The 18,704-nt window shown below is 35.3% G+C and overlaps 2 protein-coding genes and 3 long non-coding RNA genes across 6 annotated transcripts in view; all 5 read right to left on the bottom strand.

Moving 5' to 3' along the window:
* Nucleotides 1-1,533: 1,533 nt before the first annotated feature.
* LOC122056628 lies at nucleotides 1,534-2,812 on the bottom strand. 2 transcript variants are annotated; one of them, XM_042618678.1, is made up of 6 exons: nucleotides 2,684-2,812; nucleotides 2,499-2,515; nucleotides 2,288-2,429; nucleotides 2,102-2,118; nucleotides 1,895-2,032; nucleotides 1,534-1,672 (listed from the first exon to the last, which is right to left on the bottom strand). In XM_042618678.1, exons 1-6 carry the CDS (start codon nucleotides 2,780-2,782, stop codon nucleotides 1,663-1,665), a joined length of 423 nt encoding a protein of 140 aa, XP_042474612.1. In that variant the 5' UTR covers nucleotides 2,783-2,812; the 3' UTR covers nucleotides 1,534-1,662. The 2 variants fall into 2 exon arrangements, with proteins under 2 accessions (XP_042474612.1, XP_042474611.1); XM_042618677.1 differs by having other exon boundaries at nucleotides 1,742-2,032.
* Nucleotides 2,813-3,094: 282 nt separating this feature from the next.
* Nucleotides 3,095-18,704, bottom strand: part of LOC122054963 — a 42,239-nt gene continuing 26,629 nt past the window's right edge. The window contains exons 6-13 of the mRNA XM_042616372.1: nucleotides 4,945-5,086; nucleotides 4,765-4,781; nucleotides 4,550-4,691; nucleotides 4,365-4,381; nucleotides 3,849-3,900; nucleotides 3,401-3,490; nucleotides 3,216-3,232; nucleotides 3,095-3,146 (exon numbers count right to left, since the gene is read on the bottom strand). Coding sequence (XP_042472306.1) covers nucleotides 3,095-3,146; nucleotides 3,216-3,232; nucleotides 3,401-3,490; nucleotides 3,849-3,900; nucleotides 4,365-4,381; nucleotides 4,550-4,691; nucleotides 4,765-4,781; nucleotides 4,945-5,086 — 529 coding nt within the window. The remainder of the gene's footprint in view (nucleotides 3,147-3,215; nucleotides 3,233-3,400; nucleotides 3,491-3,848; nucleotides 3,901-4,364; nucleotides 4,382-4,549; nucleotides 4,692-4,764; nucleotides 4,782-4,944; nucleotides 5,087-18,704) is intronic.
* LOC122056634 lies at nucleotides 5,403-5,713 on the bottom strand. Its single transcript, XR_006133333.1, has 3 exons — nucleotides 5,659-5,713; nucleotides 5,483-5,499; nucleotides 5,403-5,413 (listed from the first exon to the last, which is right to left on the bottom strand). It is a non-coding gene; the product is annotated as an uncharacterized LOC122056634 (long non-coding RNA).
* LOC122056630 lies at nucleotides 5,749-17,206 on the bottom strand. Its single transcript, XR_006133329.1, has 5 exons — nucleotides 17,121-17,206; nucleotides 15,866-16,017; nucleotides 15,688-15,754; nucleotides 14,737-14,826; nucleotides 5,749-5,796 (listed from the first exon to the last, which is right to left on the bottom strand). It is a non-coding gene; the product is annotated as an uncharacterized LOC122056630 (long non-coding RNA).
* On the bottom strand, nucleotides 9,730-13,808 carry LOC122056633. Its single transcript, XR_006133332.1, has 3 exons — nucleotides 13,696-13,808; nucleotides 12,775-13,102; nucleotides 9,730-9,818 (listed from the first exon to the last, which is right to left on the bottom strand). It is a non-coding gene; the product is annotated as an uncharacterized LOC122056633 (long non-coding RNA).

The raw sequence follows: 18,704 nt of genomic DNA on the forward strand, positions 1-18,704 counted from the left end.
AGCAAAGATAAATTCAATTTAAGAAACACATGTCGAAATAATCAATAGGAATTCAAAAAATATTGTTAGCAGTGTCCTAAGACAAACATATAATTATTGGATTTGGACCTTATCCAACAACAATTGTTCCCTAAAAATCATATGAAAAAATTTTAACAGTAAAAAGGCTACTCACCTATTGTGAGAGTCAAATGGTCATATTTAAGAAAAATAATACAAAACTATTAATAAGTCATAAATTGTTTTACCCCATTATAATCACCCATTGACATAATTAATGGTTGGAGGATCATTCCAATATGTGAATTAAGATGGCAACTTCAGCTATGGCACCCAAAGCAGAAGCATTGAATAAGATGAACAGGTGAAGTAAGAACTACAATGTCAATCTCATGAAAGTGGAAATTGGACTAATTTAGGCAAGATGTAAGGCAAAACGACCGCAATCCCTACATTGAAATAGGCAAGAAATGAGGATACAAGGGTAATTAAACAAGCTTGCTTGCCGTCACGAAAGAAGTATGAAGACACCAAATAATTAAATAACCTCAATATTTGTTTGAGTCCATCAAGCACTGTATCAGAAGTTTCATCATCCTCTAATGCATGAAGGGGTGTGGAAAATTTTTCATCAATTCCTTGCATTCTAGCAAATTGTCAATTAAGGAACATCAAATAAAACATATAGGTAAACCTGGTAAAGAGTGCTAAATGCCAAGCCAGCTGATTTATGAACCTCTTGCATGCTATATAACAAGTTGAAGAGTGATCATACAAGTTGAATAAATTTTCAACATCATACAAAAAAATGTGTAAATAGAAAATAGAAAATCAAACCTATCGCATAGAGTTGTATGTATTGTAGGAATAAGTTCATCGATAAAGTTTATTGGTGTTTACCAGCACTCGCCATAACTTCACTCAGACCAATGCTTACACCCTTTTGAAGCAAAGTCTAGCTATCATGAATAAACACGATAAAAATAAAGACTCAAGCGCTAGCATAGAACACTTAATCAAGTACTTTACCGAACTAAACTCTCCAATACTTAAGCATTCATGGAAATGAATTTCCTGTAAACTGAACCCAAAAAAAAGTGAAGTATATTCAACAATACTAAATGATCATTTTATTAGCACTGTCTAACAATATAATAAATTCTCATGAATTATTTAACAAAACGCTAAAAGGCTTTTGGAATTGTACACATAAATAAATATGTGCTAAAGTATACATCGCCAAGGCACCTAGTGTAAAATATATTCTAAAAGCATTCAAGCAAGTATCAAAACAAAATAAACTCACTTGTCTTCTACTACTGTCAGGGTGTTTAACCCCTTGGGAGTATTTGCCAAGATAGTCTTCCATACATGCAGTGCCGCCAAACATAAAAAATATGAGATACGTTTATGTTCAACAACAACATTAAATTCATTGTGCAAAATAATAATGTGACAACAAGAAAACAAAACACAATAGAAAAAAATACCACATAAATGATGCAAAGTCAAGTTAATATCACTACGAACCATATAAATTTCAGCAAGACCTTCATTGCGACTTCTTTGCCCAAGGACCTCAATAATTGCAGGGTCATCCATGTGCCTCTGTGCTTGGACCTTCGTCATCACTCCAAAGCTCAAGAATTGCTTTTCCAAAGGTTACAGCAACCTGCAAAGTCATAAGCCCTTCCTTATTCACAAAGATCCCTGAGATAACAAAATCTTAAACAAAACTTACCTTGAAAAGTAGATAGTCTTCCATACATGCAGTGCCGCCAAACATAAAAAATATGAGATACGTTTATGTTCAACAGCAACATTAAATTCATTGTGCAAAATAGTAATGTGACAACAAGAAAACAAAACACAATAGAAAGAAATACCACATAACTGATGCAAAGTCAAGTTAATATCACTACTTCTTTGGCCAAGGACCTCAATAATTGCAGGGTCATCCATGTGCCTCAGTGCTTGGACCTTCGTCGTCACTCCCAACCTCAAGAATTGCTTTTCCAAAGGTTCCAGCAACCTGCAAAGCCATAAGCCCTTCCTTATTCACAAAGATCCCTGAGATAGCAAAATCTTAAACAAATCTTACCTTGAAAAGAAGATAGTCTTCCATACATGCAGTGCCGCCAAACATAAAAAATATGAGATACGTTTATATTCAACAACAAAATTAAATTCATTGTGCAAAATAGTAATGTGACAATAAGAAAAACAAAACACAATAGAAAGAAATACCACATAACTGATTCAAAGTCAGGTTAATATCACTACGAACCATATAAATTTCAGCAAGAACTTCATTGCGACTTCTTTGCCCAAGGACCTCAATAATTACAGGGTCATCCGTGTGCCTTTGTGCTTGGACCTTCGTCATCACTCCCAAGCTCAAGAATTGTTTTTCCAAATGTTCCAGCAACCTGCAAAGCAATAAGCCCTTCCTTATTCACAAAGATCCCTTAGATAACAAAATCTTAAACAAATCTTACCTTGAAAAGAAGATAGTCTTCCATACATGCAGTGCCGCCAAATATAAAAAATATGAGATACGTTTATGTTCAACAACAACATTAAATTCATTGTGCAAAATAGTAATGTGACAACAAGAAAACAAAACACAATAGAAAGAAATACCACATAACTGATGCAAAGTCAAGTTAATATCACTACGAACCATATAAATTTCAGCAAGAACTTCATTGCGACTTCTTTGCCCAAGGACCTCAATGATTGCAGGGCCGTACAAGTGCCTCTGTGCTTGGACCTTCGTCATCACTCCTAACCTCAAGAATTGCTTTTCCAAAGGTTCCAGCAACCTGTAAAGCCATAAGCCCTTCCTTATTCACAAAGATCCCTGAGATAACAAAATCTTAAACAAATCTTACCGTGAAAAGAAGATAGTCTTCCATACATGCAATGCCGCCAAAATAAAAAATATGAGATACGTTTATGTTCAACAACAACATTAAATTCATTGTGCAAAATAGTAATGTGACAATAAGAAAACAACACAAGAACTTCATTGTGACTTCTTTGCCCAAGGAACTCAATAATTGCAGGGCCATCCATGTGCCCCTGCTTGGACCTACGTCATCACTCCCAACCTCAAGAATTGCTTTTCCAAAGGTTCCAGCAACCTGCAAAGCCATAAGTTCTTCCTTATTCACAAAGATCCTTGAGATAACAAAATCTTAAACAAATCTTACCTTGAAAAGAAGATAGTCTTCCATACATGCAGTGCTGCAAAACAAGAAAAATATGAGATACGTTTATGTTCAACAACAACATTAAATTCATTGTTCAAAATAGTAATGTGACAACAAGAAAACAAAACACAATAGAAAGAAATACCACATAACTGATGCAAAGTCAAGTTAATATCACTACAAACCATATAAATTTCAGCAAGAACTTCATTGCGACTTCTTTGCCCAAGGACCTCAATAATTGCAGGGTCATCCATGTGCCTCTGTGCTTGGACCTTCGTCCAGCAACCTGCAAAGTCATAAGCCCTTCCTTATTCACAAAGATCCCTGAGATAACAAAATCTTAAACAAATCTTACCTTGAAAAGAAGATAGTCTTCCATACATGCAGTGCCGCCAAACATAAAAAATATGAGATACGTTTATGTTCAACAACAACATTAAATTCATTGTGCAAAATAGTAATGTGACAACAAGAAAACAAAACACGATAGAAAGAAATACTACATAACTGATGCAAAGTCAAATTAATATCACTACGAACCATATAAATTTCAACAAGAACTTCATTGTGACTTCTTTGCCCAGGGACCTCAATAATTGCAGGGTCATCCATGTGCCTCTGTGCTTGGACCTTCGTCATCACCCCCAAGCTCAAGAATTGTTTTTCCAAAGGTTCCAGCAACCTACAAAGCCATAAGCCCTTCCTTATTTACAAAGATCCCTGAGATAACAAAATCTTAAACAAATCTTACCTTGAAAAAAAGATAGTATTCCATACATGCAGTGCCGCCAACATAAAAAATATGAGATACGTTTATGTTCAACAACAACATTAAATTCATTGTGCAAAATAGTAATGTGACAATAAGAACACAAAACACAATAGAAAGAAATACCACATAACTGAAGCAAAGTCAAATTAATATCACTACGAACCATATAAATTTCAGCAAGAACTTCATTGCGACTTCTTTGCCCAAGGACCTGAATAATTGCAGGGTCATCCATGTGCCTCTGTGCTTGGACCTTCGTCATCACTCCCAACCTCAAGAATTGCTTTTCCAAAGGTTCCAGCAACCTGCAAAGCCATTAGCCCTTCCTTAATCACAAAGATCCCTGAGATAAGAAAATCTTAAACAAATCTTACCTTGAAAAGAAGATAGTCTTCCATACATGTAGTGCCGCCAAACATAAAAAATATGAGATGCGTTTATGTTCAACAACAACATTAAATTCATTGTGCAAAATAGTAATGTGACAATAAGAAAACAAAACACAATAGAAAGAAATACCACATAACTGATGCAAAGTCAAGTTAATATCACTACGAACCATATAAATTTCAGCAAGAACTTCATTGCGACTTCTTTGCCCAATGACCTCAATAATTGCAAGGTCATCGATGTACCTCTGTGCTTGGACTTTCGTCATCACTCCCAAGCTCAAGAATTGCTTTTCCAAAGGTTCCAGCAACCTGCAAAGCCATAAGCCCTTCCTTTTTCACAAAGATCCCTGAAATAACAAAATTTTAAACAAACAAATCTTACCTTGAAAAGAAGATAGTCTTCCATATATGCAGTGCCGCCAAATATAAAAAATAGGAGATACGTTTATGTTCAACAACATTAAATTCATTATGCAAAATAGTAATGTGACAATAAGAAAACAAAACACAAGAAATAAATACCACATAACTGATGCAAAGTCAAGTTAATATAACTACGAACCATATAAATTTCAGCAAGAACTTCATTGTGACTTCTTTGCCCAAGGACCTCAATCATTGCAGGGTCATCCATGTGCCTCTGTGCTTGGACCTTCGTCATCACTCCCAAGCTCAAGAATTGCTTTTCCAAAGGTTCCAGCAACCTACAAAGTCATAAGCCCTTCCATACATGCAGTGCCGCCAAACATAAAAAATATGAGATACGTTTATGTTCAACAACAACATTAAATTCATTGTGCAAAATAGTAATGTGACAACAAGAAAACAAAACACAATAGAAAGAAATAGCACATAACTGATGCAAAGTCAAGTTAATATCACTACGAACCATATAAATTTCAGCAAGAACTTCATTGTGACTTCTTTGCCCAGGGACCTCAATAATTGCAAGGTCATCCATGTGCCTTTGTGCTTGGACCTTCGTCATCACTCCCAACCTCAAGGATTGCTTTTACAAATGTTCCAGCAACCTGTAAAGCCATAAGCCCTTCCTTATTCACAAAGATCCCTGAGATAATAAAATCTTAAACAAATCTTACCTTGAAAAGAAGATAGTCTTCCATACATGTAGTGCCGCCAAACATAAAAAATATGAGATCGTTTTATGTTCAACAACATTAAATTCATTGTGCAAAATAATAATGTGGCAATAAGAAAACAAAACACAATAGAATACCACATATTGATGCAAAGTCAAGTTAATATCTCTACGAACCATATAAATTTCAGCAAGAACTTCATTGCGACTTCTTTGCCCAAGGACCTCAATAATTGCGAGGCCATGTGCCTCTGTGCTTGGACCTTCGTCATCACTCTCAAGCTCAAGAATTGCTCTTCCAAAGGTTCCAGCAACCTGCAAAGCCATAAGCTCTTCCTTATTCACAAAGATCCCTGAGATAACAAAATCTTAAACAAATCTTACCTTGAAAAGAAGATCGCCAAGAAGTTCAATAGAGTTGTCATATACACCAATTATCACTAAAATAGTAATTTTATTACCCAATTAAAATAAAAAAAAACAGAGTAAGGATGAAAGTAAACATGTTTAGAAACAAAGGTTGTCACATTATGCTCAACAGACATGGCTAGCACTTAGTGTAGCTTCACAAACCGATTCATTTTTATTAGCAAGCCTTGAAGAAGATGCTAAACATGAGATAAATGTACAAAGTTATGACTAATATAATCAACATACCATCCAAAATTACAGGTAGAACCACTTGTAGTTTTGAAAGATGACGCCCAAGGATCTTGGCAAATGTTGTGTCATCATTGAAATTAGAGTTAAAAAGCGTTGCACTGGATTAATTAAAAAGAATGGAAAAAACAAAAAAACTAGAAATTTCCCTAAAAACGTGTCAAATGCCCATCACAAAAGAAGAAGACTTTTGGTGAGAACAATTTCGGATGATATCGAGAAGAAAGCGCTGAAAGTAATCCTTCACAAGGGCAATCAAAACCTATAAAAGAATGAATTGTGATTGATGAACACAAAATTATTGTGATAACCAAAAATTATTTGAAATTACGCCACAATTAATAAATATTGTAGATTATACAAGTTTCTTTTAAGTCAAATTGTAGGTTACCCTATTAAACAACACAGCAAAAAATCATACATGAATGGAAATAAAAATTCCCCTCTAAAAACCAAAAATGAAAATCAAAGTGAAACATTCAATTTATTTACTAAAATTCAAGACAACTGAGATGGGGAGATTACTAGAAATGCATACTCTCTATATTTGATTTTCTAAAGTTATTTGCACATCATAACAACTTTATTCTTCATTTCACATGCATGGAGTATAATCTTGATTATTAACAATGATAATGAAGTTACCAATGTCATTGAACCTTGTCATCCTAATAAACATTTGTCTCTAAGATTCTCCTTTATCAATGATCGTTGATCACATAAAGCTAATTCGTCCACCAAAAGTGAAAATTTTACAACTAAGGAAATCATCTAAGTCTTTATTCTATCACTATATGTGTGTTATTGTTTCTATTCTATTGTCCTTTACACCACCATCTATAAACCTCTATGTACACTTTGTTGTTGTTGACCCACCCCAAGAGGCAACTTCCTTATAGGTATATAGTCAACAATCACACAAAGAAGCCACTCCATCATCTTTAAAACTCTCCCATTCTTGAATCACTAATCATTATCCTTAATCCCCTACTAATTCTGACACTGTTTTTCCACAATGTAAGCAATACAATTCCTATCCACTTTCTCATTTTATATATCCTATGAAATTGTCACCCAAATACTCTATCTTTGTGTCTTCTTTATGTCTTCTTTATGTCTATGATTAAATTGTAAAACATGTTTCAGAAGTACTTTTAAATCCAAGGTGGCAAAAAACTATAATCAATGAGATAAATCTCACAATTTTAAGCTCTTTAGGGTTGGTCTCTCTTTATCTAGGAAAGTCCACCATGGATAGCAAATGGATCTTCTTAGTTAATAATCACCAAACAACATTGTTGATCATCTCAAAACTCGACTAGTAGCTAAGGGCTATACTCACGTCTATGGCATTAATTGAATTGATAAATTCTATCTAGTGGCCAAGATTCACTCTGTCTAACCCTTCCTCTCTCTAGGATCTATATGAAACATCATACAAGATTTGTTGCTCAAGGAGATTGGTCTCATATGTCAACTTAAGAAGTCAATGTACATAAAAATGATCTTGGGAACTTTATTTGAAAATTTTAATTCAACTCTTTTTAATATATGACTATAAAGTGGAACAAGCAATCATAAAGATGTCCTTTTTTTACTATTTATATAGATAATAATTACAAGTGATGACTCCACTAGATTACACACTTGAAAGATTGTCATCATAAACACTTCTAGACTGAAGACTTTGTGATCTCAAATCCTTCCTTGGTAAAGCTAGGACCAAACAAGTATAGAAAAAATGATATATTACACAAAGCAAGTATATCCCATTTGTTGACCCTGAAAAATATAGAAAAAATTGACATGCTAGGACCAAACAAGTAGATACCTCTATAGATCTTAATGTTAAATTAGCACTAGCACAATGAGAGCCATTAATTGGCACTGGGAAATATAGAAAGCTAGTAAGAAGATTGAATCGCCCCACAATCACCAAGATATCTCATTTCCAACACAAACACTCAAAATAGAATGCAAAGAAATTATTAGTAATTTAGTATACAAGAAAAACAATGACATAACAAACACATTTGATGCTTGCAAGTGTGAATCTGACACCTCAGATCTTTCTATCACTCCATTTTAATGATAAGATGCATGGCAAGAAAAAGCTAGTTTCTTCATTGTTTACCTCAAAATCTACAAGAATCACTTCATGGCTGCCAATTCCACTGGAACAAAACTAAGCAACAGCCAACTTCATTGTAAAACCACCATTAACAGGAAAAACAAATGATATCTGTTAAGGAGAATAACATAAATGCAAGTTCACAATATCATAATAAGTTAGCAAACCATTGTACCTGAATTGTATCAAATCCCGAAGCTCGCATTATTGCTGAACCCATGTAGCTCCAAGAGGCACCTCAATGAACCCTCTTTCGACATGAGAGACATATCAATTAAAAGAATTGACACTCAATTGCTCATGAGCTAAAACTAATATAAACTAAACTAACACTCTAGCAATAAAGAGAATGAAAAATAGTGAACAAGTTATAAAGAAAAATTTGTTGGGAGAAAATATTTTAACAACAAACCAATACTAGAAAATATGTCAGAAGTGTTTGTCATATCAGAAGTTCCCAGGTCTAGTAGCCATGGAGGCTCAGAAGTAGGAAGTGCAATCATCGTGAAATGCAAGTAGTCTTCTTGGGAGAAAGCAGAATATGCTCATGAGCAATGAAGCTAGCGACAAGTAAAGTTGAATGATAACTAAATTTAGACAGAAAAATACTGGAAACATAAAGATAAACATATCTGCTGAAAATGGTCGAACTTTACATGACACCGATAGACCATTAACTATTTGCTCAAAAATACCCAATGAAGGGCCTTTGGGAACTTGACCTTCAGCATGTACATCTTTTGTAGAAATAAAACGCAAAGCAACAACTATCTCGTATGCCCAACTAGAAAGAGATGGGGCTAGAAATGAGCAAGACTTAGCATAGTCTCAATTGATGCTAAGTCTCAATTGATGAGTGCAGTATAAATTAAAAGACAAGTAAGAAAGAGAGAATAGGTTACCAAATTTGAGCAAACACCAACAATTTGTTTCTCCAAGAGTGGGCCCAGAATATATAAATACCGACCAAGAAGAGCTCAATACCCAAGAAGATAATAAATAAAAGAGTGCGTAGAATGCCTAAATATCAATTATAATCTGATCGGGGAGAGAGTTCAATGCTACGGCCATGAATAAGGCATGAAATACCCGAATACCGATTATAATCCAACCAAATAGAGGAGCTCGATTCCACGACCATGAAGATGATAAGCAAAAGAAATGAGCAAGACTTAGCATAGTCTCAATTGATGAGTGCAGTATAAATTAAAAGACAAGTAAGAAAGAGAGAATAGGTTACCAAATTTGAGCAAACACCAACAATTTGCTTCTCCGAGAGTGGGCCCAGAATATATAAATACCGACCAAGAAGAGCTCAATACCCAAGAAGATAATAAATAAAAGAATGCGTAGAATGCCTAAATATCAATTATAATCTGATCGGGGAGAGAGTTCAATGCTACGGCCATGAATAAGGCATGAAATACGCGAATACCGATTATAATTCAACCGAAGAGAGGAGCTCGATTCCACGACCATGAAGATGATAAGCAAAAGAATTCCAAGAATATGTGAATATGGATTATAATTCAGCAGGGAAGAGGAGCTTGTGAAAACAAGAGAAGCCCACATTACACAAGCATATGGCTAAAAGCAAAGCCCAATGAACAAAACATTGAATATCATAGCCACTAGTGAAAAGCTAGAAATCGTGATCATCATAAGAATAGCGAGAATAATAAGCTTGTCATATATCTATCTATATATATATATATATATATATATATATATATATAGAACCTCATGAATACTATCAATGAAGCTAACTAATGATACTTTTACTGATTACTACCTCGAAGTCTAAATAGACTCAATCTACAAGCAAACATCAAATCATGTTAATAAATAAAAGTAAAAGACCCCTAGAGTAAGGAAAATTTCTGACATAATTCCCTCATAATTTGATTATAACTTGATTGAACTACAATACAAAAGTGTACAAAATATGAATATAGTAGAATTCTCAAAAATACATGAACATTCTCAAACAAATAAAGAAGATACTAGATATGGAACTTGTCACGCCCCGGAGGAGTCTCTGTCCGAAGAAATTTCGACAGCATCTCCCCTGTACGGCGGACAATCTGAAACTTTTCTACAAGCACCATATACCTCAGCCACATGCGGCTGGAATAATAACAATAAAAGAAACAAACACCACGCAGTTAATATCAAATTCAGCCTCTGGCTGACACAACCACGCAGTAAAAAAAATAAAGCAGCCCACTCGGCTGTACCAAAACCAAAACACAAAACTGCTAGCCGGCTAGGCTTACACAACCAATACAAAACATCACATACAGCATCAACACTCCGAACACAAAACCAAAACACACAAAGTCAAATACATACATCTCATATACCAAGATCAAATAACCAAAAATGCAGAGATTTGGCTTCTGATGTGACGTGGGGACCAGCAGACAGGATGCTCCAAGCGACACCATAAATAACCTGGTACCTGAAAAGATAGTGTCAACGGGGGTGAGTTCAACAACTCAGCGAATACCAATGGACATGAGTAGTAAGATATATCTAACAGCAACAAACATGGAATACAGCTTCCTAATCATATATAGGGAATATATAAAACTGAAAGGTAACTGAGGAAGCTGTACTCACCAGGAACTCCTATCCAGACAAAAGGGGTCGTCAAACCGAAAGTGTCAATAATCCTGTATGCAGGTCAAAAGTATGTATCCAACCAAAATGCAGCAACCAAATGCAGCAAACACAATCATAAAAATATAAATGCATCAATGCATATGATGCTAATGATGCGTCCTGGTCACCCCAGTAAGTCATCTCACACACAAATGGCGAGACCGAGTGGGTAGGGGTGCACTCTGTCGTCACTACTCTTGATGAGTGACCGAGTGGACGGGATCTTTGTCGAGTACTCGTCCTGTGACCCCAAATCATAAATGGGGAGCTCAATGCTCTCAACTCCCGTACACGATGACGGGAGGTATCGGCTACCACGCTGAGTCACCGACCAACGGAGCCAAACAGAGTCCACCGTCTCCGGCTACTACGCTGCTACACTATATGCCAGCGGAACCAGACTGCCGGCTACCACGCCGGGTCATATGACCAACGGAGCAAACAGCAGAACCGCCCACCTGTCTGATATACCACTAATCCATGAGTGGTGGTGTGTGCAGTACATGTAACTGGCGATGTGCTCAACCATAGTGGAGCCGACAATCGCGCAGCATGCAATCATGATGCATGACACTAAGCATAGTCATAAACTGATCAACATAACCATATCCATATGTATAAAATGAGTACGGTAAAATCAATGGTCACATACCAAGATCTAGAGTACACAGGTCAGATAGAATATCAAAAACCTATGTCCTGAACATAATAAGTATGGAATATCCTGATCAGCATAGAAAAAAAAATCTATATATACATAATATGGGTACCACAGTATCAGTAAGCCAAATCCACGGATCTAGGGTATACAAGTCCTCTAAGGTATAACAACCTAGACCCAAATCATATCCCTCTTCCATAGCATATGTACCAACAATATACACAGATCAAAGAATCAGGGTCTAAACACCCGAATCAGATATGATATACAAATAGAGGTATACAAATCTGATATGACACAAAAACCTAAGTATCAGATAATCTAGGTATACGAATCATATATGATATACCAATAGAAATACACAATCCAAGCATGGCATAAAAAACCTAATAGTCGGAGGGCAGTAGCATCAACAAATAGGGGAGGCATGACAAATCTGGCAACGTTCGATGGTTGGTGGCGCCGCGAGATCGATGAAGAGTGATCGGGAGAGGGCTGGAATCCTCCCTGTTGTGGCCACGTTCAGTGTTAGTAGCCGTGGAGATCGACGGTGTCAGGGAGCAAAAAGGGAAGAGGAGGAGGCGGCAATTCTCGGCTAGGGCACAGCCGATAGCACTGCTCGGGTCAAGAGTTGGCAGCGGCGCAGGGCGGCGGTCGTCTGCCGGCGCTAGGGCAGAATCGGGCAGCACAGCTCGGAAGAGAGGGGAAGAAGAAGCTTGGCCGGCGTTCAATCGGAGGAGAAGAGATAACCGCCGGCGCTAGGAGGTTAGGGCACGGATGAATTCGGCTGAGGAGAAGAGAAATGGCACGCACGGGTTCGGCGGGGAGAGTAAGCAAATGAATAAAAAGAAAAGGAAAAAGAAAAAGAAAAAGAAAAATAACTTTTCCTCACTTAAATGGGGTAGCCTAAACAGGCTTTTCCGGGCCCCGTTTTTATCCCCGTTAACTCGTCCGTAAGAGCTCCGAAAAATTTCCGAAAAATTTCCAAAAATTTCGAAAAATTCCCTTATTAATATTCGCCTATTTTCGGTATTTTACAGAACTTGTGAAAACAAGAGAAGCCTACATTACACAAGCATATGGCTAAAAGCAAAGCCTTAAGAATAAAACATTGAAACTCATAGCTAATAGTGAAAAAAGTTAGAAATGAAGAACAAAATAAGAATAACAAGAATACCAGAAGTCCAACACAGTTCTGACCGAGGAAGAGGAGTTTGATCCTTGGTTGGGAAGATGATAAGCAAAAAGCGTGGAATACCAGAAGTCCAATATAATGTGATTGGAGAGAGGAGCTGAATACCACGATCATGGGACAAGTAAAAATATTAAGAAGACCAAAACTCCGATCCATCCTAATTGAAAAGAGGTCAATCCCGAGGTCTGGAGGATAATAATAACCAGAAAGACAAGAATACCAGAAGACCAATAACGACCAAATATTCGGATAACAATTGATTGACATGATGTTGAAAATGTATCATACATCATTAGGATATCTAGAACACCTACATCACAAATGCTGACAAATTTAAGCAACAAAAGATTTAATTGGTTAGCAGGAACATATACAAACAAGTGCATAAGAATTTTCTTTCTATAAGTTTCAACACAACATAAGCAGGACCGAGGCTAAGAGAATCTACTTAATTGTCATCGATTTCACACCATTATTGAAAGTAATGATTATTAATTTAGGAATAGAAATTAATTAACAACATGTGAATGAGAAGAGGACAAACAAAAATATCAACATCAAATAGGAAAGATGTAAAGTTAAAATGCAAAAATACATAAAATTATAGGATTCAATGACCCAAGAATAATGGTAACAATTAGTTTGGTAGATTAAATATCAGCTACTACCTTAGAGTAAAAAAATCAAAAGGAATCCCTCTTTTCCCATCTTGCCCTAACCAGTGAGAGGAACTAGATAATTGGTCGTGAGGAAAATAATAAAAATGTTAAGAATACCAGAATATCCATTTCATTGGACCGAGATGAAAGGACTCGATCCCACGCTAAGAATAAGAATAAGCCATAATACAAGAATATCCATTTCATTTGGACCGGGGAGAAAAATAATAATATCTATATGTACCAGAATTATAATCCAACTGAGAAAGGGAGCTTGATCTCACGACCATTAAGAAGATCCATCCAGACCGATGGGAGGAGCTCATTATATCAGGCGGATAATAACAAGAAAGCCAAGAATACCATAAGTCCAATATTGTCCCGACTGACGAAAGGAGTTTGATCCCTTGGTCGGGAGGATGATAACTAGAAAACCAGAAATACAAGAAGTCCAATAATATCTCAATACAACATATCAATAATGTCCTGACGGGAGAGAGGAGCTCAATCCCTATGTCGGGAGGATAATAATGAGAAAGCCAAGAATACCAAAAGTCCAATAATATTCTAACAGGGAAAGAAGTTCGATCCCTTGGTCGGGATGATGATAACCAGAAAACCAAGAATACCAGAAGTCCAATAATGTCCTGACCGGGGAAAGGAGTTTGATCTCTTGGTCAGGAGGATGATAACCAGAAAACCAAGAATACCAGAAGTCCAATAATGTCCTGACCGAGGAAAGGAGTTTGATCCCTTGGTCAGGAGGATGATAACCAGAATACCAAGAATACCAGAAGTCCAATAATGTCCCGACCGAGGAAAGAAGTTTGATCCCTTGGTGTGGAGGATGATAACCAGAAAACCAAGAATACCAGAAGTCCAATAATGTCCCAACCGAGCAGATCAATAAGGTATAATATTGAAAATACCAATAAGACTAGGAGACAAGTCACTTCTGAGGATAAAATACCAATAAGTTGAGAAAACCAATCTTCTAGGGATATTTGTGAAAAGAGTCTAGCCCAGGGCTGTTATAGAATAATATAGCCTGAGGATATGTCGATGATATCAGAATTACAACCCAAGAGAATAAAGTAAAAAAAAATTATATAAGCAAAAAGTGGAACTAATGTTATCACATTAATTCACATCTATCCAATGAAATTTAAAAATTATATCTACAAAATGGATCGACTATTCTCTTCATTAGTGACTACCACAATGCTCATACTCTACAAAGAAGTTTGTTAATATCCCTTGGACCTAGAAAAAGAAAAATAATTACCTTTTCAAAAAGCCAATTTCTTAATCCTCTTGTATTCGTCATAACCTGCGGTTTCCATTTAGCAAGTACTGCATTGACCAGAAGAAAATTCTGACAAAATAGGACAATGAACTAGTTGAATGATTATTTTAGAGACAAAAAGGAAGTTTGGAAAAAAAAAAATAGAAAAACAAAGAATAAGAATGACAATGACAATGAACTACACAAAACAAAATGTTGTAGTGTGATATGAGCTATACCAATCAAAGTGCAACCATAAAGTTTCAAAGCTGGACTCATACCAGAAGTAACCTCTAAGAAATAAATGACTCTTGTAGATAAATACAAGCTATAATTTCAACTCCACGCATTTGATCCTAAGTGGATAGTTGATCGACAACCTATTATATAGATTACCTCCTTGCTAGAGTGAGTCTAATATGAGCATTATCAAACATCCCATTTGTAACTAGGGAACACCTTTTATCTAAAAGAATGATTAATAAAGAAGTTTATTAAGTAATAATTATTTCATTTAAGATAAGCCTAGACACCTCTTCTCATGTTGGAACATCAAACAATATGAAGAAAAATTAAAATATATTGAGCAACATTACATTAAAGAGTAGGATGGATACTAAGTGGATAGTTGATCGACAACCTATTATATAGATTACCTTCTTGCTAGAGTGAGTCCTAATATGAGCATTATCAAACATCCCATTTGTAACTAGGGAACACCTTTTATCTAAAAGAATGATTAATAAAGAAGTTTATTAAGTAATAATTATTTCATTTAAGATAAGCCTAGAATTAGTTGTACTATTTTGAAAGATTGCTTTGGCAAAGTTTGAACAACATAGCAATCGTAATTCTAACCTCTTCTCATGTTGGAACATCAAACAATATGAAGAAAAATTAAAATATATTGAGCAACATTACATTAAAGAGTAGGATGGATAAAAACACTACCTGTCATTAAGCTTAAAGACTTTTTTCCATTGTACACATGGAGACCTTACCACACTGCATCCCCACACTGTACAATTAAACCGAAGACCTTTAACAACACATGGTTAGTTCACCAAAAACAAAGAAACAAATAGTCTAAATGTAACAAGAGAAATGACAAAAATAAACATTTCAATACCAAGGCTTTTTCACGAGGTAAGAGTTCATCACCAACTCAAACGAGTATTTTCTCATGGGCTGGGAAGGAAGAGGTGGAAATGGTACTGAAGGATGAAGAGATGATGATACCAATCTCCCACATTGGCATTTGAACATGTTCTCGAAAGCATGCTTTGCTCTGGCAAGTGGAAAGGATTACAAATATTTTTATATCAGGAACACAAAATTTATAGACCAATTTTAAAATAAATTTTGCACTGTCTATATCCAGTAAAATAAACTTTAAAATGTTATTGCTTTTATTTTATTGTTTTAGATAATTTGGTTTATGTTGCACTAAGTCTCATGATATAGGATTTTAAATAATTTTATTTTATTGTTTTTATAAGGAACCTTTCCTTTTAATCAGAAATAAAAATTTGATCCTCCATAATTCTTTTTTCCTAGCAACGCATTTATTGAAGTGCCAAACTGTGAAATTCACCAACTGAGGCAAATAGATTATTTCACTCTACTATAACATGACGAAGAAAATTTCACATAAGTAAAAGGAAATAATGTTTATCGATGATACTAATGCCCAAGGGCATACTTATTATATGCTCAATTAGGTAATCCATTTTTTTTAAGTGCAGTATCATAACAGTTACTCACACTTTCTAAGGTTATCTGACACCTAGATGCAACAAATGGAAGAACTAAGGAGGGATTCATTCTTGCTATACTACTGACCACGATCTATTGGTTTTAGCATCACTTCAACAAACAAAGCCCTTTCCAACTTTCCCAAGAAAAAGTCAGGGGATTTACTTTGGCTTGAGTTACTGAGAAGAAATAATTAGAGCTAAATGTTTCTATAAGGCAATCTGACATAACTTTCTTCATTTATATGAATATCATATAGTTTCTCAAGTTGGAGACACTTCTGGAAATTAATTATTAAGTATCGAAGAAATTATTCCAAGGAATAAATCCATCAACCTCCATTTGAACGATGATAATATCTAGAAAATCAAAGAATTTATCAGCAGAATGATAAAATAGAAAATTTAGAAAAATAATACTCAGAAATTAGGATAGCATAGACTATATTGTTCTAGAAGATTTGCCAAGCGCTCAAAGAGCTCTTGCAGGAATATATATGTATCAATAAGATAGAGTTAACTACGAAAGGATTAAAGTAGAACATGATACTATAGACTTCTGCTTGTGAAACTAGTGTGAAATAAACAATTGTTGAAAGTTAATGTGTTTTTTTATGAAGAATGAGTTACCAGCAAAAGAAAGGAAGTTCCAATCAAGGCTTGGTCCAGATCAGAAATGAATTTTACATCAGGTGTCAAGTTGAACAAGAATTGGTTCCCAGATAACCTGTCACAACTGCATTTAGCAATAATAATTTAGCAACATATAAAGCAAACTGCAATGACCAAAACGCCAATAATCTGACTTTATATACACAAGAATCAAAGCCATCAGAACCAAATTCAAAGAAACAAACATACCAAAATCTTGCTCATACCAATTTCATAGGGAGCCCACAAGCTTCCAGTAACCAAACCATAACTCATCCATTATTGTAGCAAAAAATTAAATAAAAAATCCTTCAGATACATAACTCAAACTTTGACACACCATAACAGTTGAGTTATGGTGTGTCAAAGCCAGTTAACCAAAATGCCAGTTAACCAAAATTTTAAAAAAAGTTTCCTCCAGAAAAATTCCAAGCAAGTAGACTGAGTTCAATTTCAAGCAAAAGAAATCTAGTACATATCCCGAAAAATCACATCACATATATCAATAAAATTGTTACCTCCAACAGTTACAAAAATCTAAGATACCAACCAAGAAAAGAAAGTTTCCAAAAAATAAAGGGGCTAGTTCAAAAGGCCCGCAGTTAATGATGGAGTTAAAAATTCCCATCACAGCATAAGAACAACTCCATGCATGCATCCACTAGATGATTGCATTCCAAGAGTACCACAATTAGATACTATACTACATCAATATGAGGCACAGAGTTTTCTTCTCTTACAATTCAGCAGCCAAGGAAAACTCAAAAATTTTGCAAAACCAACTCAAGCATACTACAACACCCAAAAAATCAACATGAAAAACCATCTTTGTGCGACATATTAATTCATTACTAAGCTTGCAATTCTAGAATATGAGCATTACAAAAGATACATGGAGTGAATACCATAATACCGTCGAATTTGCTAATCCATCATTTCTCAAATTCTATAGAAAAATATTGAAAGTGACAGGTTCTAGAACACACGATGCACAAGAGCTAGTTGAAACAATACCGATTCTACCAAGTCAATCAAAATTTAGAGCTTCCTATGGAATACGATCCAAAATACAAAAGTAAATCCAAAGAGGAGTACCATCAATTAATAAATTGTTACCTTAAACAATTCTAAAAATCTTAGATTTCAAAAAAGCAAGCTCCCAAATCACAGAAGGTCAGGCAGGAAATTACACCTAAAAGCTCCAATAGCATCATGAAGACAGCTCCATGGTCCACTGGAATCAATACCACAATTTGCAGCACTAAAAATATCTCTATAGTTAAATCAATGTTGAAAACTAATGTAATTATTTTGTCAAGTACAATAAAAACCATCAAGGATCTTCAATCAACTACCACATAGGGGGTCAAATGATGATTTATTTTGTTGAATAAAATTGATAATTTTGCGATGGGGCATGCTATAAACATCATTTTAGACTATTAAAAGAAACTAAATGAACTATGAGAAACTAGCTAAAACATAAAGCAGTTGAAATTTTGTTGTCGTCAAGATAATTGAGCAACTTCTTTCTCTTATGGTTATAACCCTCTACAAGTCAAG

The sequence above is a fragment of the Zingiber officinale genome, chromosome 3B, assembly GCF_018446385.1.
Source record: "Zingiber officinale cultivar Zhangliang chromosome 3B, Zo_v1.1, whole genome shotgun sequence".
In the NCBI taxonomy this organism is placed as follows: domain Eukaryota; kingdom Viridiplantae; phylum Streptophyta; class Magnoliopsida; order Zingiberales; family Zingiberaceae; genus Zingiber; species Zingiber officinale.

Excerpts from the sequence above, each read along its gene's own strand:
- LOC122056628 (XM_042618677.1), bottom strand. The coding sequence starts at position 2,782 with ATGACGAAGGTCCAAGCACAGAGGCACTTGTACGGCCCTGCAATCATT.